This window comes from Staurois parvus, unplaced genomic scaffold (genome assembly GCF_062004578.1).
Source record: "Staurois parvus isolate SC_StPar_1 unplaced genomic scaffold, SC_StPar_1.0 ptg000365l, whole genome shotgun sequence".
Lineage (NCBI taxonomy): Eukaryota > Metazoa > Chordata > Amphibia > Anura > Ranidae > Staurois > Staurois parvus.
In genome coordinates this window covers 6299653-6325468 of record NW_028318161.1, presented here as the reverse complement: position 1 = coordinate 6325468, position 25816 = coordinate 6299653, and the positions used below count along the sequence as shown (strand labels likewise).

At 41.6% G+C, this 25816-nt stretch overlaps 1 protein-coding gene across 9 annotated transcripts in view; it reads left to right on the top strand.

The window, feature by feature from the left end:
• The window catches only part of DAB2IP (DAB2 interacting protein), a 597823-nt gene that overhangs the window by 486223 nt on the left and 85784 nt on the right, over nt 1–25816 (top strand). For all 9 annotated transcript variants that reach the window (XM_089685241.1, XM_089685244.1, XM_089685243.1 and 6 more), the window contains one exon: nt 24857–25001. In XM_089685241.1, the coding sequence (XP_089541367.1) occupies nt 24857–25001 (145 nt within the window). The remainder of the gene's footprint in view (nt 1–24856; nt 25002–25816) is intronic.

Below are 25816 nucleotides of genomic sequence, written 5' to 3'. Positions count from 1 at the left end.
TATGAAGTCTGAATTAAAAGTTTCCTTGTGAAGGCTCTTCTCTTGCCTGTTGACCTTGCATTTTGTGCATTTTAGTTGCAAATAGAAAATTCTGCTTAGCTGGAGCAGTCCTCCATATTTGTGGTGGATAAGTTGATTCAGACACTCACGTAGATCTAATGTGACATGAAGTGACAACTGGGGATACAACATCTGATTTGCCGCCTGAATACGAGGCGAGATGCAGAGAACTTCAGGTCACTAAATCCAGTTAGTCATGGTTAGAAATCTGAACAAAATACACAGAATTGACCTAAATCCTAATGGAAAAATGTCTCCTGAAGACTTTCTCAAAGTTAAACTTACTAGAATTCATAATTCCTTCAATCATCAACTCCTCTGAACATTCTATCTGTGTCTGTCTTGACCAATCAGATTCTTCTGGTGTAAAGCACTATTCTCTGCGTCTTTAGTGTTAATTTCTGTTTTCTTCTTGACCTTTCGATTTAAATTCTATCTGCGTTACCATTGGCCCTGTGGGAGCAGTGGTCACATGATAAAAATCATATGGAGTGAAGCTCGTCACCATCCTCCTCCTTGTTCACATTGGTCTGTGAGTAAATCTGACATCCCTCACAAATAACCCACATTGTTTTTGTGGACGGTACCCTTTGCCACTAAACTGCATGCACTATTTTCTGTTAACTGATCATCCAAAATGACACAGCCTTTCCTGGATGCTCAGTACAGCTCTGGACCTGGATGTGTATAATCGAGTGATAATCTTCTCATCCTTTAAACTTCTGTCATGATATGGCTGGACTGCGCATCTCCACACTGCAGGGGGGCAAAAAATTTAGCCAGTACAAAAAAAAAATCTGATAAAATTTACCTTTATGTATAAGTATCCCTGTTTGGGGATGTATCTCCCTATAGTCCAAAGATCTGGAAACCTTTTTTTGCCGCCTTCTGGATAAACTGGGGATTTGGGATCTAAAGGATGTTGGGATGGAGGTGGGGGGTTTGATTGTGTAACTCGATGGTAGGATGGCAACTAATGATTATTTACAGTTAACCGATTATTGTTTCAAGTTAATTGATAAAGACCTGAAATAAAGTGTGGTGTATAATTTAATTAATATGTAAAGTTTAAAAAAGACAATTTGTTCTTGAATATCTATATGCAGTGGTGAATATAAATAACGAGCCATATGGTTAGGAAACAAAATATCTCATCCACTCTGAGAATAACAGACAGAAGAGATATAAAGTTTATACTATTAGAGGTTGAATCTGGTACATATCATCAGACTCAGAGATCAAAAGTTTTATGTAAAGGGAGAAAAACACATTAAAAAGTCCTAAAACACTGTTTTGCAGATTTTCAGACAGGATTGTAATGTAATATTATGCACGACAGCCTCCCTTGTCATAGGCAGGTAGCTTGATATCTGCTCCTGCTGTCACCAAGACATCTATTAGCAGCAGCATGCTTTTTGTATCACCTGTCACATGAATGGTGGAGTGAGATATAAATTATTATACAAGATTTCTATAGTGCCAACAGTTTGCACAGCGCTTTACAAAATGAAGGTAGACAGAGTTACAATACAATTAGGTACAAGAGGAAACAGGGGGCCCTGCTCCTTAGAGTTTACAATCTAAGAGGAAGGGTTGAGTGATACAAAAGGTAATAGCTGTGGGGGATGAGCTGATGGAGGAAATAAAAAGCAGTTTACTAGTTAGAAGCAGGAGGGGCTTCTGTAAAGAGAGAGGTTTTCAGGGATTGTCTAAAGGTGGATAGATTAGGAGATAGTCTGACAGATTAGGGTAGAGAGTTAAAGAAAAACAAACAGAGGGCGCACCGGTCTAGTGCATTATCGTAAAACTTTAATTGGAAGGATAAAAAGTAAGTATCGTACTCACAATAGGCAAACAGGTCAAAGGCACGTCACACTAAACAGCGGTGTCCAATCCACATTGCATATAAGTCAAAAAAAATGGAACCCTGGACTTCAAACAGGCTAACGCGTTTCAAGATCTCAACCTCTTCCTTCCAATAAATTTTTTACGATAATGCACTAGGCCGGTGTGCCCTCTTTTTGTTTTTCTTTGTATCTAGTGACATTGCACTACCCCGGTCCATTGAGGGCAGCAAGGAGTGCATTTTCCAGGATATCTGTGATGTTACCATAACCCTAGCCGAGTCCATCCCGAAGCGCAGGAGTACAGAGTTTGCTGTGTTTTCGTGGGGTAGGGAGTTCCATAGGATGGAGAAGCTCAGGAGAAGTCCTGGAGGCGAGCATGGAGGAGGTTACACGGGAACTAGAGAGCAGAATATCTTGGGAGGATCGAAGAGAGCGGTTTGGTTGATATTTTGAGACCAGGTTGGTGATGTAGCTGGAGTCAGAGTTGTGGATGGCTTTGTGAGTTGTTGATAGTATTTTGAATTTTATTTGTTGGGTGAGTGGAAGCCAGTGGAGGGATTGGCAGAGAGGGGTAGCACACACCGGACAGTTGGTAAGGATGATGGATTTTAAAATAAAGTAGTACTGATTGATGAAACTTTTTGCATGGATATATTCATTTTAACTATAATGCACAATACTGGTAAACGTTTTCTTTACATTTAATTGTAATGTCTTATACAGTTGCAAGAAAAAGTATGTGAACCCCTTGGGATTACGTGGAGTTTTGCATGAATTGGGCATAAAATGTGCTCTGAACGTCATCAAACCCACAACAATAGAAGAACACAGTCTGCTGAACATAATACTACACAAACATTAGATGTTGCCATGGTTTAATTGCACATAACATGTAAACATTCACAGTGCAGGGAGGAAAAAGTATGTGAGGCCCTAGCTTAATGACTTCTACCAGAGCTAATTGGAGCCAAGAGTGAGCCAACCTTGACTCCAATCAGTGTGATGATATTGGATGTGTTGCTGACAGCTGTCTTGCCCTTAAAAAACACACACCTGTTTTGGGTTTACTGGTTTCAAGAAGCACTGCCTGATGTGAACCATGCCTTGCAGAAAAGAGCTCTCAGAAGACCTACGATCAAGAATTGTTGACTTGCATGAAGCTAGAAAGGGTTACAAAAGTATCTCCAAAAGCCTTGATGTTCATGTGTCCACGGTAAGACAGACTGTCTACAAATGGAGAAAGTTTAGCACTGTTGCTACTCTCCCTAGGCATGGTCATCCTGTAAAAATGACTGCAAGAGCACAGCGCAGAATGCTGCATGAGGTAAAGAAGAATCCCAGAGTGTCAGCTAAAGACCTACAGAAATCTCTGGCACATGCTAACATTTTTGTTGACACATCTACAATAAGGAAAACATTAAACAAGAATGGAGTACATGGGAGGACACCACGGAGGAAGCCATTGCTGTCCAAAAAGAATATTGCAGCACGTTTGACGTTTGCAAAAGAGCACCTGGATGTTCCAAGCACTACTGGCAAAATATACTGTGGACAGATGAAACCAAGATTGAGTTGTTTGGGAAGAATACACAACACTATGTGTGGAGAAAAAAGGCACAGCACACCAACATCAAAACCTCATCCCCACTGTAAAACATGGCGGAGGGAGCATCATGGTTTGGGGCTGCTTTGCTGCCTCAGGGCCTGGATGGATTGTTGTAAGTAATTCAACAAAACAATGGCTGCAACAGCACAGAATACGCCTTCTGGAGTGGCCCAGTCAGAGTCCTGACCTCAACCTGATTGAAATGCTGTGGCATGACCTTAAGAGAGCGATTCACACCAGACATCCCAAGAATATTGCTACACTGAAACAGTTTTGTGAAGAGGAGTGGTCCAAAATTACTCCAGATCGTTGTGCAGGTCTGATCTGCAACTACAGGAAACGTTTGGTTGAGGTTATTGCTGCCAAAGGAGGGTCAACCAGTTATTAAGTCCAAAGGTTCACATACTTTTTCCTCCCTGCACTGTGAATGTTTACATGTTATGTGCCATTAAACTATGGCAACATCTAATGTTTGTGTAGTATTATGTTCAGCAGACTGTGTTCTTCTATTGTTGTGACTTAGATGACATGGAGTTATGCCTAATTCATGCAAAACTCCACGTAATCCCAAGGGGTTCACATACTTTTTCGTGCAACTGTATTACCTCCAGTCTATCAGTGTCCAGCTTCTCTGGGTTCAGATGCTGATCTTCCCTGCACAGAGCTCTTAAAATGATTGTAAATGTTGGGTTTTTTTTTCTAACAACAAACGTGAAATGGTTTTGCACAGAGCAGCCCTGATCCTCTTCTTCTGCAGTCCCCCACTGGTGCTCCTGGCTCCTCCTGACCTCAGAGTGTCCCTATAGCATGCTGCAAAGTATACTATAGAGTGCCCCTATAGCAAGGTAAAAAGACTTCTGCCTTTTAGAAACACGTCAAATTAATTTGGCCCTCTCACATTCACATTCACAAGTTCTCAGGCATTTACTGCCATGTATAGACGGTGTATTGAGCTGTATGGGAAATGTACTGTGTATACTAACATGTATGAACGGTATACTGGGCTGTATGTGTGCTGCACTGTGTATATAGTACCTTGAAAGAATATACATACCTCTTGAATGATGCTATTTGTTCACCAATCTTCTCTAACAAACCTTTGAGGGCTTCACAGAACAGCTGTATTTATACTGAGATTAAATTACACACAGGCGGACTCTATTTACTGATTAGGTGACTTCTGAAGGCAATTGGTTCCACTAGATTTTTAGTTAGGGGTATCAGAGTAAAGGGGGCTGAATGCAAATGCACGCCACACTTTTCAGATATTTATTTGTAAAAATTTGTGAAAACCATTTATCATTTTCCTTCCACTTCACAATTCTGTGCCACTTTGTGTTGGTCTATCACATAAAATCCCAGTAAAATACTTTTATGTTTTTGGTTGTAACATGTCAAAATGTGTAAAATTGCAAGGGGTATGAATACTTTTTTAAGGCACTGTACTGACATGTATGGATGGTGTACTGAGTTGTATGTGTGCTGCATTGTATTTCTTGATATGTAAACAAATAATGCATTCTGTACGCAGGTCAACTAATCGGCTTACCAACTAATCGATAATGAAAATAGTTGACACTTATTTTTATAATCAATTACGTTGATTAGTTGTTTCAGCCCTACTCGATGGTCATGACCAAACTATGGTTAATGTGCATCTGTCACAAATGTGGAATACATTGCTTAGCTGCAGGCTGACCCCTGGGAATTGGTGATAACTGTAAGCGTAAAGCACAATTTATGTCTTCCCATATGTTTCCACATACATGGTCATGGTGCTGAATTGGGGCCTCTGCACACCACCATTCACCAACATCAGCAGAGAGACATTCTTTATCTCTCACTCTCCATCCTGCTGCAGCATCTTATTGTCTTCTAATACCACTCGAGCCTTCAGGAACCATGCAGGTAGAGGCGGGTTCCTTTGGTGTGCGCAAATCGCCACAGGCTCTAGAATAATTGACTGTGGGCAGAAAGATTAATGGATGAGATGGACGCTTCTTTCTGAGCATAATCTGTTTTTCTTCATCACCTTTTATTTAATTTGTCTTCACTAAAAGGTAATATATTCTGGGTCCCACCAACAAAACAAATCTACTTTTATAGATGGAGCGCTTGGCAGATAAGCCTGATGAGGCAGTCAGCCAGAGATGTCTGAACCACAAAATGAAGTATTGGCTCCATGTACAAGCTGGACCTGCTGTAGAATTTCAAGAAACTGTGGGCAAATGTACAACTTTTTATATAGTTCTGCTAAACAGATACATTATTAGGTACACTAGCTCAAATGACCACAAATAACAAAACAGTCACAGCGCTGCATCTCACTGCATAAAAGCATGCAGACATGGTCAAGAAATTCAGCTGTTCAACCAAAACTTAAAGTGGATGTAAACCCTTACGTATAACCGGTGAAGTGACTGACCTCAGGTGATACATAGTGATGAAACATATCCTGTCTTCTTTCCTCTACATCTGTTCAAAGTGCTGTGTTTATTAAGCTTGTTGAGAGTTCGGAAAAAAGGAAGTGGAGAGCTGAAATGACACTCTGCAGAGCTGATTGGAGGGAAGGAACACACCTCCCTCCACACAGCTCACAAGAACAGATATGAGGCTGTCAAGCTTCTGGAGATCCCTGCCCTGAAGTGATTCATGCTGATAGCAGAGGAATGCAGCAGCAGACAGAAATGGCACTTAGTGCTCTTATAGTGCACACTATAGAGGGATATGCTTTGTTCTTATTTCATGTCTGAGGTTTACAGCCACTCTGGATACATAATCTTATGGTATGCTCCAATATGGAGATGGTGGGTCAGAATATGGTGCACCCACAGCGAATTCATTCACTCTAGTGTCAGCTATTTGGTGGCAATGATATATTGGTGCCAGGAATGATATACCCATACATATACAACCCCCTTATTGTTCTCAGATCATCACATGAAGTACTTGAGACCTCACATCCTTCCAATGAGATAGTTGTACCTATTAAAGTGGCTGCAGGGTATATACATTTCCATTAGTCAGACAGTCTATATCAGGGGTGGGCAAACTTTTTGACTTGAGGGCCGCAATGGGTTCATATATTGGACCCGGGGGCCGGACCAAGAGTAGATGAATGATGTGTATGTGTCATCCATAGTAAGTATAGTAATATTCCCCCATAGTAAGCATAGTAATTCATCCCCCATATAGTAATTCATCCCCCATAGTAATTCATCCCCCATAGTAATTCATCCCCCATATAGTAATTCATCCCCCATAGTAATTCATCCCCCCTATAGTAATTCATCCCCCATATAGTAATTCATCCCCCATATAGTAATTCAACCCCCATAGTAATTCATCCCCCATATAGTAATTCATCCCCCATAGTAATTCATCCCCCATAGTAATTCATCCCCCATACAGTAATTCATCCCCCATATAGTAATTCATCCCTCATATAGTAATTTATCCCCCATAGTAATTCATCCCCCATATAGTAATTCATCCCCCATAGTAATTCATCCCCCATATAGTAATTCATCCCTCATATAGTAATTCATCCCCCATAGTAATTCATCCCCCCTATAGTAATTCATCCCCCCTATAGTAATTCATCCCCCCATATAGTAATTCATCCCACCATGTAGTAATTCATCCCCCATATAGTAATTCATCCCCCATATAGTAATTCATCCCCCATATAGTAATTCATCCCCCATAGTAATTCATCCCCCATATAGTAATTCATCCCCCATAGTAATTCATCCCCCCTATAGTAATTCATTCCCCATATTAATTCATCCCCCATATTAAGTCCCCAAGTCCCCCCTGTGTCAATTCACTTACCTTTGCTCCGCGTGTTCCTCTCGCCGTGTCCCGCACCGTTCCGGTGTAGCATGAAAATCTGTCTCCTATGAGGATCTGTCCCCCTCGACGTATCTGCGCATGTGCCAGTTTCAGGCATTAGCAGCCGATCGGCGATCTCCGGCACATGCGCAGATACGTCGAGGGGGACAGATCCTCATAGGAGACAGATTTTCATGCTACACCGGTCTTCAGGGCGGACTGTGAGAGGAGCCTAGCTCCGCGGGCCAGATTAAAAGGTCCGCCGGGCCGTATACGGCCCGCGGGCCGTAGTTTGCCCATTGCTGGTCTATACAGTGTAGTATCTCCCAAAAGAATCTGACATGGCATTAGTACACAATTAAAGTGCAACTACACCAACAACAGTAAAACCAGTCTGTATATGCAGTAATGTATGCATGTTATACTCACTGCAGAACCTAAGGGGTTAATATTCCACAGTGTTTAAAAAGAATGTTTGATCCTGTCTTCTCTGATTCTCCCCTTCTTCCACAGTCCCAATGCATCTGCTGATAGAACAGAGCCTTGGGGGCAAGCTGCACATGCTCAGTTTGGTGTGAATTGATAGGGAGTTTCTTTTCCTTGGGAGAGTGCATCAGCACAGGACCAATGAACACTGTTCAGACAGAGGGTCAGGGGTCCGGCAGACTCATAGGGGAGAATGAAAACTATAAGCTTTAACCAGTGCTCTGCTGGACACTAATAGAAGTCACAAGACTGCTCTAACTGCTTATGAGAAAAGGTATTTAGCTGTTTATATTTAGTAAAATAATTTCCATGTTCCGTGTACTGTGGGGGGCCAGATATAGTGAATGCAGGGTCCTGGGTTTAGTAACACTTTAACTGCAGTAATACAAAACAAAATTCTTGTTGGTCAAAGAGAAGCAACCATATAGTACTGAGGACATGTAGCAGAGGTGACTGACCCTGATAGAACAAGAACTGTCTGTAGATGCGGGAGTGAAGAGAAACTGCACAAATATATTTTCTTACTTTTTTTCATTCTGTGTTTATTGAGATGATGGCTAAATGCTGTACACTTTTACAGCCAAAATTATTTAAAGGCATCCAAAATACAAAATTGTGTTGGCTATAACAACAATCCTCCACCATTCATTTTTTAAGAGAGAGGACGTGATGAGGTATATTTATTATCATTGTTGGAAGAGGAATTCTATGCTGCCCCTAAACACTGGGGCCATATAATTTGCCCAGTTTGTCCACACAGCCCTTTCAATAATGTTTAATTTACTTTTGCTTCTCTGTCCAATTCCAGCTGGAAAAGAGAGGTACTCCACCTGGCTGTGTATATCTAATATTGCTGCTGATTTGAGGGGCTTGTTCACTATTGAACTGAGCGCGCACGTTAATCTAGTCTACAGAACAAAGAATACGAGCACTTTGGGGACAAAAAGCCTTGTTTTCTCAGTAATCAGAGGTGATGACGATCTATATATTCCTCAGGCTCATATAGTAAATTTTCTTTTATATGTGGAATCTTCAGGGAAGCCGATATTGCTCATGGAAGATGCTTCGCTTTGTAATATTCAGCAGCGCTCAGTCTGTGCGGAGACATAAAGCATCACGCAGAAATTCTCATTAAAATCCTATTCCGCCCAAATACTCACCAGAGATTTCCCATCCCACAAACTAATACATAAAGAATGCAATAAGCGCTTCCCCCTTAGCCACCAGATGAAACGCAGCATGCTACCCACTGCAAGGATGGTGATTTTATTGGGCCGTGTAATTTTGTCTGACAGGCTTTGGTTAAGGCATATACAGTATGTGCATTCAGGTAGGAGAGGACTTTTGTCATCCTTATCCCCCAGAATTCCTGTGATGCACAGAGTGTTTTACACTAACTTCAGCGAGAATTCTTCTCTTTGGGAAAGTTGTTCTTATATTTGCAAAATCACTTCAATTAATAGAATTTTAGCAGCGCGTTGTGATGTTTTATAAATGTTATTTATGGTACATATGTAATTCCAGGTATTTGGGTGTCAGTCATTTCCTTATACATATGCAGATTCTGCTTCCTTATTACTAGTATTAAACAGTGACTGTGCTTTACTGCCCTTCTCTCACTGGAAATCTAGAAACAATGCTTTGTCAGCAGCTTGTAGACGATACTTCCCTCAAGGTGTTTTACTTGTAATTCATGGTCCTAAAAATAGAAATTATAAGGCCTCATACACTCCAGTGTTTATTACCGTAAACCTCATTATGGGTAACATCCCCAGCACTTTCCTCTACCAAGGGAGCTGCTGGTGCCGCATACAGCCACCAATGCAAATAAATAGCTGTATGCTGCCGTACTTGTCTACATGCCGATCACTTTTCCAGCAGTGTTTACCTGCACATGCATGTATGGCATATTTCACCAAACATGAAAGTGGTACATTTAAGGGAATATATTGATTGTAAATGCATTGGTAAACACTGGTGCAGAAGGGATCAACCTATACATGAGTATGGCCATGTACAGCCTTTCACTTACTTTGTATTGGCAGCTATATGCAGCACTTTTGACTCCCTGGGTGCCAGAAACCACTGGGGACTTTACGCTTGAAGAGTTTTAAGCTAATAATTTTCAATATGAATGAATAAGGCCTATATATAAAATAAAAGTTTAAAACCTGGAAGTCACATTGTTGATAACTTCCAGGTACATGCTGTTAGAAGTGATTGAATAGACAAAAAAAAATATCTTTGGCCGGGTATTCCTATAATCAGTTTTCACATTGTGATCCCCTGTAATTTTTAATTAACTTCTTTTAAATGCCTCCACCTCAATGCTTCACCTTCCTCTGCACCTCCAATGTAAGTGTTTGTCTGTGTCCTCTTAGAGCACACAGGAGAAAAAAGGTGTACACCCCTGCAGCCTGATATGAGTCCCAGCCCCTGAACTTCTTCTATCCCACACCCTCTGCTCTAGACATAACCATTACCCAAATCCTTTAACCCCTGCTCTACACCTAATCCCCCCCACCTCAACTCCTATAACCATGCCTAAGAACTTGCCAGAGTTAAGCCAGCAATGCCATAACCTTGATTTGATTGCCAATTTATTGACTAAATCAGTGAAATCTCCAGAACGATTGGCCTTTTGGGAAATGTTTATAAGATACATGCAATGGTGCACGGTCATGCAACACTGTACCCATACAAAATTTTATCATTTTTATTAGACAGATAGAACTTTCTTTTGGTGGTATTTATCACCTCTGGGGGTTTTTTTGCTAAACAAACCAAAAACAACTGAAAATATGGGGGGGGGGGGGTTTTTCTTAGTTTTTATTTAAAAATTTTTTAAATAAGTGATTTTTTTCCTTCACTGATGTGTGCTGATGAGGCTGCAGTGATGGGCACTGATAGGCTGCACTGATGGGCACTGATAGGTGTCACTGATGGGCACTGATGAGGAGACACTGGTAGGTGGCACTGATGGGCATTGACAGGCATCACTGATGGGCACTGAAAGGCAGCACTCATATTTGGCACTAATAGGCAGCACTGATAGGTGGCACTGATAGGCGGCACTGACTGGCACTATTAGGTGGCACTGACTGGCACTGTTAGGCGGCACTGATGGGCAATGATAGGCAGCACTGATGTGCACTAATAGGCAGCACTGATAGGTGGCACTAACTGGCATTGATAGGTGGCACTGACAGGTGACACTGAAAGGCAGCTCAGATGGCCACTGATATGTGGCATTGATGTGCACTGGTAGGCACTGATATGTGGCATTGATGAGGCACCGATGGGCACTGGCAGGTGGCATTGATGAGCACAGACCGCTGGCATTGATGGACACTGACAGGTTGCACTGCTGGGGCTACACTGATCATCAGGGCACACTGATCATCAGTGCCCTGATAATCAGTGCAGGTGTCCCCTCTGAGGAATGCTGATTACCGGCTCTCCTCTCCTCACGAGCTGTCAGCGTGACAGCTCGTGAGGAGAGAAATGCTGATAACAGGCATTTCCCTATTTACATGTGATCAGCTGTGATTGGACACAGCTGATCACATGACCGAGCCGACATCTTCGGCTCTTTCTGTTGATCAGTGATCCGCTATGTCCAAGGGACACGACGCACCACCGATCGCCGTGCTGCGTGCTCCTGGAGCCACTCACGCGCGGTTAGAGTGAGAGGCCGTCATATGACGTCCTCCCAGAACGAGAGAACCGCCTTGCGCCCATCATTTCCTTATATGAGGCGGTTAAAGAATATGTGAACCCAACATTTCTTATTTCTCATATGTGTCTGCTGTACTAAAAAAAAGTATCCTGTTGTCTTTGTATTGCTTTCTTTGTGTGAAAGTTACCTCACTCGGCCTGACAGTACAGAGTGGTCAGATTTCTAGCTGTGTTGGGAACTCAGCCTGCTCTCATCCAGTGATTAGATTTCTGCTTACACGCCCCCCTCCCCCCTGCACAGCTATTCCCTGTGAAGTTCATTGTGCTACGGTTTCTCCTCCCGCAGCTCTCTAAGCTTCTTATGCAGCAGAGAACAGAGGGTATGTGATCACTTATATGAAAGGGGGAAAAATGTTATTTCTAAAGGTTTTTTATATGTACACACAAATGTTTCATTTTTCATTTATATTTTAAACTGAATATGTTGTTTTAGAAGGTTAGGGTTCACATATACTTTAAATCTCTAACAAGCCTTCCTACAGTTCATATAGGCTCAAAAACTCCCAATACCTTAACATTCTGTCTTTTGCAATTACATTAGAACAGCAATGGGCAAACTACGGCCCGGCGGACCTTTTAATCCGGCCCGCGGAGCTAGGCTCCCGCTAGGCTCCTCTCACAGTCCGCCCTGAAGACCGGTGTAGCATGAAAATCTGTCTCCTATGAGGATCTGTCCCCCTCGACGTATCTGCGCATGTGCCGGAGATCGCCGATCGGCTGCTAATGCCGGAAACTGGCACATGCGCAGATACGTCGAGGGGGACAGATCCTCATAGGAGACAGATTTTCATTCTACACCGGAATGGCGCGAGAACACGGCGAGAGGAACGCGCGGAGCAAAGGTACAGTTGTGGCCAAAATTATTCAACCCCCACTGAAATTGAGTGTTTTGGCCAGTTTGACATTGCTTTTGATCATTCAGTCATCTTGCTTACATTTACATTAAAGAGGCACTTGTAGGTCAGACAAATATAACATAACAGTTATAATGAAATAACCACAAATGTCTTTTCTGTGCTCACAGCATTATCAGTTTTATTCAACCCCCAAGTGACATTCAATCTTAGTACTTAGTACAGCATCCTTTTACAGTTATAACAGCTTTTAAACGTGAAGCATAGCTTGACACAAGTGTCTTGCAGCGATCTACGGGTATCTTCGCCCATTCTTCATGGGCAAAGGCCTCCAGTTCAGTCACATTCTTAGGCTTGCGCACTGCAACTGCTTTCTTTAAGTCCCACCAGAGGTTCTCAATCGGATTTAAGTCTGGTGACTGCGATGGCCACTCCAAAATGTTCCAGCCTTTCCTCTGCAACCATGCTCTAGTGGACTTGGAGGTATGCTTGGGATCATTGTCCTGTTGAAAGGTCCAACGTCTCCCAAGCCTCAGGTGTGTGACGGACTGCATCACGTTTCCATCCAATATCTCCTGGTACTGAAGAGAATTCATGGTACCTTGCACACGCTGAAGCTTCCCTGTACCTGCAGAAGCAAAACAGCCCCAAAGCATGATTGACCCTCCACCATGCTTCACAGTAGGCAAGGTGTTCTTTTCATCATAGGCCTTGTTCTTCCTCCTCCAAACATAGCGTTGATCCATGGGCCCAAACAGTTCTAATTTTGTTTCATCAGTCCACAGAACACTATCCCACAACTTTTGTGGTTTGTCCACATGGCTTTTGGCATACTGCAGTCGACTCTTCTTATTCTTTGGAGACAGCAAGGGGGTACGCCTGGGAGTTCTGGCACGGAGGCCTTCATTACGCAGTGTGCGTCTTATTGTCTGGGCTGAAACTTCTGTACCCACATCTGACAAATCTTTTCTCAGTTCCTCAGCAGTCACACGGGGACTTCTCTCCACTCTACGCTTCAGGTAGCGCACAGCAGTCGAAGTCAGCATCTTCTTTCTGCCACGACCAGGTAGCGTTTCAACAGTGCCCTTTGCCTTGAATTTGCGAATGATGCTTCCTAAGGTGTCTCTTGGTATGTTTAACATCTTTGCAATCTTCTTATAGCCATTGCCCTTCCTGTGAAGAGAAATCACCTCTTCTCTTGTCTTCCTGGACCATTCTCTTGCCTTCACCATGTTTGTAACCACACCAGTAAATGTCTAGAAGGAGCTGAGTATCACAGTCATTTTAAAGCTGCCTAATTGGTGCTTATTATGCTTGATTGCTGCTCGGTGACATCCACAGGTGTTTTCAATACCTGATGGAAAGCACCTGTATGAACCTCTGTTCTTCAGAGTGGTAGTCTTTAAGGGGTTGAATAATTGTGGCAATGAAGAAACCACATAAGAACCATTTACTACTGTATTACATAAACAATTGATGTCATTTTAGTTGCATTTGGGTAGTTACAACGTCCTTGTAGGATTTGATTCTGAATACAATTCCAAATGTACACTATAGTCCCTAAACCCCTTTACAGCATTGGGGGTTGAATAATTTTGGCCACAACTGTAAGTGAATTGACACAGGGGGGACTTACTATAGGGGGATGAATTAATATGGGGAATAAATTACTATAGGGGGGATGAATTACTATATGGGGGATGAATTACTATGGGGGATGAATTACTATATGGGGGATGAATTACTGTGGGGGATGAATTACTGTGGGGGATGAATTACTATATGGGGGATGAATTACTATATGGGGGATGAATTACTATGGGGGATGAATTACTATATGGGGGATGAATTACTATATGGGGGATGAATTACTATATGGGGGATGAATTACTATGGGGGATGAATTACTATATGGGGGATGAATTACTATGGGCGGTGAATTACTATATGGGGGATGAATTACTATATGGGGGATAAATTACTATATGGGGGATTAATTACTATGCTTACTATGATGGAATATTACTATACTTACTATGGATGACACATACACATCATTCATCTACTCTTGGTCCGGCCCCCGTGTCCAATATATGAACCCATTGCGACCCTCAAGTCAAAATGTTTGCCCACCCCTGCATTAGAACCATGGTGGCATAGTATCATCAGACATCTGTCAGTACCAAGCAGCCTGCCATATGACTGAAGCAATAGACTGGTGCCAACCTGGCCCTGGAAAACATTGGGTCATCATTGAACAATAACTGGGATGATTACCGGCATCCTTTTTTCAACCTTACCTTGGTGTCTCCATGGTAAAAGCCTTCCTCTCTGTTGCCATTTTAGGAAACCCAGCGTTTGCTCTAGGGTTAATTGTTAATCAACAATGACCCTCTTTGGAACAAATTCCAACCAACTACAGACTGGTAAGTTTGGAATTCTGGCAGACTTTCCAACACTCTCACTTTCTCAGTAACTTTCTCAAAGCACAAGAATTTCTCATTGCATTTGAAAATGAATCCGTACAAAAAGAATCGCTTATACGCACAGAGGGGAATGTACAAAGAATGAGAGACACAGTCTTGGATCCACGCACCTGCTTTTGTTTGCATGTCAAACTTTGACATGCATTTGTGTCCATGCAGCCACTTCATGTGCATCCACTTCTATGGGCTGCCTGCACGCAGCTCTGAGGTAGATGCACACGCATCTGCCAGTTGCTGTGCACAAAGGAAGGGCTTAATTGCCTCTAATGAGCTCTTAAACTACAGTTTTCATTTGCCTTTTTTTTTTTTTTTTAAATAGCAAAGGAAGAGTCTGTTCTTCTATCAGTCTTAGGGATTTTCCTTTTACTATGTAAATGCAGGTCAAACAGTTATCAACTTGCTTTTGGTGTGTGCGTGTACATTCACATATACATATATACAGTGTACTTCCAATTATACAAATACCCCATAATTCTTACCCGGGGGTACAGAATGACACAAATTCCTCACCATATGTTCATAACTTCCTCCAACGCTTGCTGAAAATGTGGTCAAGCCAACGGAGACATACTTTACATCTTCTGGTTGTGTGACATTTCTAAACCATTCTGGAATTAAGTCTTACCATGTCACCCAGACATTTACTGACTTCATGATTCCTCTGGTCTGATTTTCTTCTCATTCTATACAACTCCATTACAAGGAAAACCTACAAACAAATCTTTCCTCCCTCACATGATCATTTTTGCCAGAAGCTGCATACCTGAACTATGGAAGCAGTTTTCTCCTTTGATCTCACTATGGTTGGGCAAAATTAATTAAATATGTTGAATGGAAGACCTTGTTTCTTCTCACAAGGGAACACAAAAAAATCCTGGAGAACCTGGTTCTACTGGATCAACTTTCCATCTGCCTCCAAGTGTGAAGCTCTTTTGTGGCACTTCACGAGCTTCATAATGCTCTCTAACCTGCTTGAATGCAGCATGCATGTGGTTGTCAGGGGATGGAGATGAGAGACTCTTAGGTACTCACCTCTCTTAATCTCTAGGCCCTACAAAATTCCCACCCATCATGTTGTTTTACACCACCTTCACAGGGCCTTTCCCAATTCTACTCCCTCTGCTCCCTCTCCTTTCTGCCCAATCTGGAACTCTTTTCCTCTAACCACACACCCCCACCGCTCTGCTACCTTGTTCATTATGTGGACATTCATATACAAGAATGTGATTCCCTTCTATGTGCAGCCTTCACACTTGCAACTGGTTGTCTTCTGCAAGAATATCTCACAAGTATTGGATGTATCATGCCCAATTTCCAGCCAGATTGTCTTCGTGTCAGTCTTTTGACAGCCTTATTTTCCTAAACCACCTGATTTACCTGAACACTGTGTTGCTTGGGCAACCTATATGTATACCATCACAGCCCGTGTATATGTGCCTTTTATATATAAAAATATATATATATATATATGTGTGTGTGAACTATTGTTACTATTTGAACAGAGGCATCAGCTGCAGAATTTTTTGGTCAGAAGTTTATGAAAACCATATAAAGGACCAGGGAGGTGTTTGAGGCTTTTTGCATTTTTTTGTATTGTTTATTTTTGATTCATGCATACACATTCTTCTAAGAAGGGGAGGTTTGTTGTAAATCAGAATACTATATATAAGAGCTCCTCCCGTATTAGAGTACAACATGTTCTATTTCCTGCTGCCTCCCCCTGATCCCCATCCCCCTGCAGTGTGACAGCTGACGGGGGTTCTTCTCCCCACACCTGCTGTCACAATTCAAAAACAGTGGTGCTGCCATATGGGGCTCCGGGAGTGCCGTCATCCACCACAACAGACATCTTATAGTCCTGGATGAAATGCAAGGGTACTGATGAGCGCCCTTGTAGTACATTCACAGATCTTGTAGCTTTCAAACTGACAGCCTGCATGGAGGTATGGGCTGAAAGCTGCAGGGCTTTTCTTCAGAAGCCTGACATTGCACCCCCGATGCACTGATCACAGGTGCTATGCTTTCTAGGCTCCTGTAGGGAAAGAAAATAAATGCATATTTGTTTCTGCAAAAAATATATGCATTTATTATTTTTTCTAAAAAGGTGAACTTCTCCTTTTAAAAAGTGCATCAATAGCTTGTAATTCCCAATAAACTCATGCAAACTCCTCCCATTCTCCATTCAATCTGATTGGACCAAAATATGCATTGCTGGTACATATTCCTCAGAAGTCAGAACCAATAAAGCTGGCTTACAATTATGAATGAGCACCCAAAAAAGAGAAAAGAAAACTTCTATAGAGTAGTAACATTACTGTTAAGGCAGAAGGATTTATTTATTAATTATTACAGGTACTTGTATAGCTCTGTCAATTTACGCCGCGCTTTACATATATATTGTACAATCACATCAGTCCCTAACCCTCAAGAGGTGTACAATCTAAAGTCCCTAACTTATATTTATACATACACATACTAGAGCCAATTTAGACAGGAGCCAATTAACCCATCGTGTCTTTGGAGTGTGGGAGGAAACTGGAGTAACCAGAGGAATCCCATGCAGGCACAGGGAGAACATGCAAACTCAAGGCAGGTGATGCCATGGTTGGGATTTGAACCAATGACCCTAGTCCTGCCAGGTGGAAGTGCTAACCATTTAGCCACTGTCCTGATCTAAAACAGTGGTCTCTAAACTGTGGCCCTTTCCTTGCCTTGATCTAGCCCTTTTGGGCACTATTTCTCCCACTGATACAAGGCATTATTCCTCCTACTGACAATAACAATGAGACATTCTTCTTTCAACTTACACCAATGATGGGGCACTATTCCTTCTACTGATACCAATGATGATGCATTATTCCTCAAACTGACACCAGCAATAGGGCACTATTCCTCCCAGTGATATCAATGATGGGGCACTATTCCTCTCACTAATACTAATCTCGGGGCATTGGTTACATCCAGTGACACAGAGGCATTTTCTACTTCCACTGGAAGCAAACACCAGTCCCCCCTATAGTCTGAAGGACAGTAAACTGTCCCTTTATAAAGACTAGAGACTCCTGATCTAAAATAAACCACAAGTTAATTATACTCTCTTAATACTCTTGTTACCTCTTTTGAAATATAACAATTGGATTGCTCCTGAATATATACTTACAGCTCATGGGAAATTCACAGCACTCACCAAATTCCCTCAGTTTCCACCACTGGTAAAGTACAGCCAAAGCTTATTTAAGCCGTCACTGTAATTACATCCTTATGCTGAAACAGCTGGTATATCCATCTCAACGCAAAAGGTGGTTAAGCACTCCAAAAAAAGGAAAAAAAAATAGCTTACTCACATATTAAAGAGCATAGTTGGCACTACACTCTTTCAAGCATCAAGATGTAGCTGGTGAGTGATCTCTTGGCCAAGTAACAATCAGTGGGGGAATAAACCAATTCTCCCCAACCACCATCATAAATGCTAACCAGACCACCCCAGCCAGCCACGTGTTTACAGGGTGACGTCAACACTTCATGCGTTTCAGCGTAATGCAGTCATCAGTAGCATATGACGTCAGTTGCACAAATGAAAGTATACCGTTGCTGCACATCCCATAGTATGCCAGACTAATATATAGATTAATCAGGATGAAATAGCTGCATCTAGTGGCAACCACACCAAGAGATGAGAAGAAAAAGAGAAATTGGCAGGCCGACCATCCAATCCACCAACCGACTATGTAACCCAAATAGGCTGCATATCAACAATTATGTCATATATTGCTGCTACGCGGTTTCATTCTTCAGCTAGTACATATTCCCATGTGAATATGTATATAACTCATAAATATACTTAAATCAATATTATAGTGTAACTAAAGGCAAATTTATTTAACCCCTCTTTTTTTTTTGTCATCTGTTCCGTTGGGGAGATTTCCATTCAGTTCCTGACCCATAGCCAAAACAGGAAGTGAGAGGAAATCCCTCCAAAGTGAGGGAATTCCAGGGTCACCAGAACTAGTGTCCCCATTGGAAGATTTCTCCTCTATTCGTGTTTTGATGTCAAATCAAAATTTAGGATTTCCTTTTACTTTCACTTTCTATGATGACAGTAAACAGGACAGAGAGGGTGAATCTCCCTAGTGGGGACAAAGACAGCAATAAATAACTGACAGGTGTTCTTAACCCTCTCTACTACATTCAAAACTGAAAACAAAATTCTACCTTTAGTTACACTTTAAGAATGTGAAGTAAATTTATAATACCATGTATCCCTTGTGTCTGACTAAAATATACATTGGTTCAATCTAGCTTAATAGACCAGAACGAAAAGTTAGAACGTAAAGAAGTAGGGGGAGCAAAAAACATCCAGCCAACCATCTAACTCCTTTGTATAACACATATTTAGACAAAAATAGACATACATATTGTAAATGAACTAAAAATCAATTTTGAAAGACATTCTAACAAGATATTTACATCCACTTCATTTTATAGTAGTGACATTTATATATTATACTCCAAACCTCAATAATTGATGATAAAGCTATTTAAATAATCAGAAATATTTAAACCAGTAGGAATCGAGGTATTACGTTCATACTGTGTATTCAAAACATCTTTAGCATTTTTAGTTATCTCCTTGGTAAGATTACCACCCCTCCCCTATTATGTCCACTCCATGAAATTTAAAGTGATTGTAAACCCTTACATTGTAGAACAACCCATAAAGTTTAAAATAGAAATTAAACATTTGTTTATAGATATAAAAATAAATTATAAATAATATTTTCCCCTATTTTCTAAGTGATCTCATTCCCTCTGTTCTCAGCTGCATAGGAGCTAGAGGAGGAGAAACAGCAGTACACTGACATTCCCATTGAATGGCTGTGCAGGGGGCATATCAGTAGACGTTGGATCATTGGAGGAGAGCAGACTCAGTTCCCAGCATAGCTAGAGAACTGACCACAGAGTGGGTTTTATTTACTAAAGCTGGTTTACTCAGAATCTCGTGCACTTCTGCATAGAAACCAATCAGTTTCCAGGTTTTATTGCTAAAGCTTAACTGAACAAGCTGAGGTTAGAAGCTGATTGGCTACCATGTGCAGGTGCACCAGATTCTGAGTGAACAAGCTTTGGTAAAACCGCTGTGCTCTCATGCTTCATGTGGTCAGTTTTTAAAAGGAAAGCAGAGGGACTGGCAGGAACACCAGGCAGGAAACAATACATAGAGAACAGGATACGTTTTAATTCACTCATTCATTTACATAATACAGCAAGCACATATCAGGAATATGAAATGTTGGGTAAACATATTCTTTAAAAAAACGTTCATTTATAGTGTTTTAACTATCTCAGGAAACCAACATGTGAAGTGAGCCTTCTGCACTTGCTCTGTCTGTTCCCCTTTAAATTGATTTAGGGTAACATCTCCACTGTGTGTAACCGGGTGGCGTTTGTCTAGAAGGAATATTGGATTATGTATCTGAAATTCTTGGATAAGATGTGATGAATGTAATATTCTATAGAATACACAAGAATGCTTTTCATTGAGCTCTTCTTGTTGAGATACAGTCAGGTCCATAAATATTGGGACATGGAAACAATTCTAACATTTTTGGCTCTATACACCACCACAATGGATTTGAAATGAAACAAACAAGATGTGCTTTAACTGCAGACTCGCAGCTTTAATTTGAGGGTATTTACATCCAAATCAGGTGAACGGTGTAGGAATTACAACAGTTTGCATATGTGCCTCCCACTTGTTAAGGGACCAAAAGTAATGGGACAGAATAATAATCATAAATCAAACTTTCACTTTTTAATACTTGGTTGCAAATCCTTTGCAGTCAATTACAGCCTGAAGTCTGGAACGCATAGACATCACCAGACACTGGGTTTCATTCCTCGTGATGCTCTGCCAGGCCTCCACTGCAACTGTCTTCAGTTCCTGCTTGTTCTTGGGGCATTTTCCCTTCAGTTTTGTCTTCAGCAAGTGAAATGCATGCTCAATCGGATTCAGGTCAGGTGATTGACTTGGCCATTGCATAACATTCCACTTCTTTCCCTTAAAAAACTCTTTGGTTGCTTTTGCAGTATGCTTTGGGTCATTGTCCATCTGCACTGTGAAGCGGCGTCCAATGAGTTCTGAAGCATTTGGCTGAATATGAGCAGATAATATTGCCCGAAACACTTCAGAATTCATCCTGCTGCTTTTGTCAGCAGTCACATCATCAATAAATACAAGAGAACCAGTTCCATTGGCAGCCATACATGCCCACGCCATCACACTACCACCACCATGCTTCACTGATGAGGTGGTATGCTTAGGATTATGAGCAGTTCCTTTCCTTCTCCATACTCTTCTCTTCCCATCACTCTGGTACAAGTTGATCTCGGTCTCATCTGTCCATAGGATGTTGTTCCAGAACTGTGAAGGCTTTTTTACATGTCGTTTGGCAAACTCTAATCTGGCCTTCCTGTTTTTGAGGCTCACCAATGGTTTACATCTTGTGGTGGACCCTCTGTATTCACTCTGGTGAAGTCTTCTCTTGATTGTTGACTTTGACACACATACACCTACCTCCTGGAGAGTGTTCTTGATCTGGCCAACTGTTGTGAAGGGTGTTTTCTTCACCAGGGAAAGAATTCTTCGGTGATCCACCACAGTTGTTTTCCTAGGTCTTCCGGGTCTTTTGGTGTTGCTGAGCTCACCGGTGCGGTCCTTCTTTTTAAGAATGTTCCAAACAGTTGTTTTGGCCACGCCTAATGTTTTTTGCTATCTCTCTGATGGGTTTGTTTTGTTTTTTCAGCCTAATGATGGCTTGCTTCACTGATAGTGACAGCTCTTTGGATCTCATCTTGAGAGTTGACAGCAACAGATTCCAAATGCAAATAGCACACTTGAAATGAACTCTGGACCTTTTATCTGCTCATTGTAATTGAGATAATGAGGGAATAACACACACTTGGCCATGGAACAGCTGAGAAGCCAATTGTCCCATTACGTTTGGTCCCTTAACAAGTGGGAGGCACATATGCAAACTGTTATAATTCCTACACAGTTCACCTGATTTGGATGTAAATACCCTCAAATTATAGCTGACAGTCTGCAGTTAAAGCACATCTTGTTCATTTCATTTCCAATCCATTGTGGTGGTGTATAGAGCCAAAAATGTTAACATTGTGTTGATGTCCCAATATTTATGGACCTGACTGTATGTGGCCTCTGGATCAGACTTCTACTTTCTAACTAAACTGGTGAGTTGATGACCACGCATGGCCCATCACCCTCCATCCAGGAATGAGGGCACAGAAACTAGGTCACATCACATCTGCTGTCAGTCTCGGTGCCATTAGCATTTGAGCTGTAACTGTAGCAGTGACACTGTATATTAATAACTCATTTCTGTATCTGCCGCATTCTTACATCCACCTGCCAACATCAAGGGAGGTTCCATGGCTGGACAAATTTCAAACATGGGGATGTTTTTTAAATCATAGCTTTATAGCTTTATTTCTCTGAATGATATAAATATCAATAGGAAGGTAATTTAAATTTTACTAAGCCTACAACAGTAAAATCAATCTGTATATGCAGTAAAGCATACATGTTATACTCACTGTGGAACCTAAGGGGTCAATCCTCTGCATTGTGTAAAAGGGATGTTTGAGACTGTCTTTTCTGGTCCTCCCCTTCTTTTGTTGTCCCCAATCCATCTGTCATAGTTAGAGCATATGCTTGCCATTGTTACTCTGTTTGGTGTGTATTGCTGGAGAGTTTTTTCTTTTGGGGGGGAGCGTTACAGGGCCAATCAGTGCTGTCCAGAGAATTAGGGGTTATGCAGCCTCATAGGACAGTCAGAGGAGAATGATTGATTTTTACATTCATTGTACTGTGGGAGACCAGATATAGTGAATGCAGGGTCCTGGGTTTACTAACACTTTAAGGGTATATAGCTTTTCTGACACATTTAACTGTAAATGAATCGTTAGGGAAACTTTCAGCAAGAACAAAATCTCGACTGACCAGTAACATTATGTGCATTCCATACACACTTATTTAATGTTAAATGAAAAACTTTGTAGTAAAAGATCCTTTCTCGTTAGTGGTCATCTGAGCGGTATGCTTAGATTTTCATTGTGGAATAATCACCTGAGCAGTATCTTGAGATGTCTTATGTGGCAAAAATGCCAGAACAGCAAGCTGGGATATGGACTGAACACCTGAGCAGTATCCTGGGGTGGTCTGTGTGGCATGGACACCAGAGCAATAAGCTGGGATGGATGGTGTTTGTGAGCATGGACATCTGAACAGTAAGCTGGAATGGTCTGGGTGGAATTAAAACCTTAGCAGTATTCTGGGAAGGTATGGATGGAATGAAGGCTTGGGTGGTGGAATGAAGACCTGGGCAATAAGCTGGGATTCCCTTTAATTCATGAAGGCCTGGAAGTAGACTAGATTGCTTGGTGAATATTACAGCACTGAACTGTATGGTGTGCACTGAGATGAGTGCTATCCCCTGATGTCCAGCACATCTGGCCTATAGCCAGATAGTCACATGTGGCCCTCAGAGCCCTCTGATGTGGTCCTTGACTTCAAACCAGGGAAGTGTACTTCTGTTATATCCCGCAGGTTTGGTGTACTTTATGAAAGTGCACAACACTCTCAAGATGTAATAGAAATCTATGGCAAAGCATACCTAACCCACAGGAAAGCCATAGGTGCTCTGTGCTGCACCTGCTGTGCTGATAAACCACAGTACATCAGTGTGAAAGCTGCCTTATAGGGGCCCAGGACAGTAAGGGCTTGTTTACTTTTGCAGTTTGAAAGGTAGTAAAACCCCATAGTAATATGTATTTGTACCACACATCTCCAACCACTGGTGTAGCATCAGGAGTTGCTTTGGTGACCCCGCCCCATTCTCCAGGGGGCCTGTGCGGCCTCGCTGTCACATTCTGTTGTACACTTGGACAGGTGGGGCAGAGGTGAGTGGCATATACAGGAACCAATCCTCTCCATTTACCTTCTGAAACCACTGAATTCCGGCTTCTCCTCCTCTCCCTTCCACCAGCATTCAGTGTCTGCAGGTGGAAAATGTTCAATATGCTATTCAAAATAGAAAAAATCGGAACCATTTCATTTCATTGTGGCCCCCGACCGGTTACCAAATCACTTAAGTGGCCCTCACTCTTCAAAAGGTTGAGCCCCCCTGGGCTAGGTATTCAAGTGATAAACTTATGCTGACCTCAGTGGTAGTCTAGGATTTATAGTAGCTAATGCATGACTAGAGGTAGTCACTTGTTTCAAACAAACTCCATTAGGCCTCATGCACACTTGAGCTCAAAAGCACATGTTTTACACGAGCCTCTCCATGTTAGCTTTTGTATCTATGCACACTGTAGGCATTTATAGGCGTTTAGTCATAAAAAAATATCACTAATGTGTTAAAGAGAGGAGCGTTTTGGGTGAAAAAGTTTCAAAAGGTGCCTAAATGTGTGTAACCACACCAAACGCTAGGCGCATGTTACCACTTAAAATTATATTCTGGCCAATGAAATTAATAAACACCCAAGCGCTTGATGCAAAAACGCACCTTAGGCAACTTTTGTGAAGATGATTTTCTCCTGCCAGGAGAAAAGCATCTACAAAAGCCCCAGTGTGCATGAGGCCTTATACTATTGGCAATTCGCAGACTGAGCACAGTGGTAACTGCAACATGTTGGTGCCTCTAGGATTTGTAAATGATGATGAATGACATTGGGGTGTGCAGTGAATGAGCACATTTTGATGATCTATGTCACTTAGTAGCCATCAGCTGTACATTTTACAGTATAATGAGCCAGCTGTAGTCTTCAATCCATTATCCCTTCTGCAACTTAAAGGAGTGTGGGATTTCAGCCTGGCACCCCAGCAGCCTTTTCTTCATATGATAATCTGTTTCCTTTCCTCAGGACTTCCTCACTGATTTAATGATGTCTGAAGTGGATCGATGTGGAGATAATGAACACCTGATATTTCGGGAAAATACATTGGCCACCAAGGCAATCGAGGAGTACTTGAAGCTAGTGGGACAGAAATATCTACAGGATGCTCTAGGTAACATTGTTAATTCTGTGCTTTTAATGGTGGATAATCTGCACATTCATAGTGTGTTAGAACAGAGCAAACAGTACGTAATAGAACTGGGGTGACAGAAGCAATATTACAGTAGTTTTTCTTGTTTATACTCTGTAAGATTTTTTCTTCATTATTGTTTAGATGTAGGTGATGGTGCTGTATGGCAGTCAAGTTGCTTTGTAATTTTTCTTCTTGCCCACCAATTCTGCCTGTGAATGGTTTCTGCTTTAACTGTAGAAGAGCAAAGTATGTGTGCCATGTGTAACTTATTTAAATAGGAAAGGACAGACCCTGTTTCAAATATTTTGTCCCTAAAAGTGCTTGTCCTTGGAAAGGTCCCTTTCAACACTCATTATAGCATTTGTTCAGTTTTTCTCATCACTTGAAGGTTATTTTTTTGCTAATAGTAACTATATAACAACATTAAGATTGCAAAAATGAATTATGCTATATCTTGTATGTTGTCATTGCGTATATCGTAAGATAATGAGTTTTCATACACTGGCTCAGCAGCTGAGTCCCTGGAAGAACTTTGATACAGGAATCTATGAACATTTGTCATTCCAACCCTGTACAGTTGTTGACCGCACCTCACTCTCTCTCTATGAATTAACATGTGTGTACTGCACCATTGACCTCCACAGCCAATTACATAGATCACAGGCGTATCTAAGGCTCTTGGTTAGCAGATTCTAGAAAGCAGCACTGATATGGGTTCAAGAAAAGCCATCAAGTTTTCCTTTAAATAAAGAAATCTGACTCCTTAAGCCTTCCACCACACGATGAGAATATCG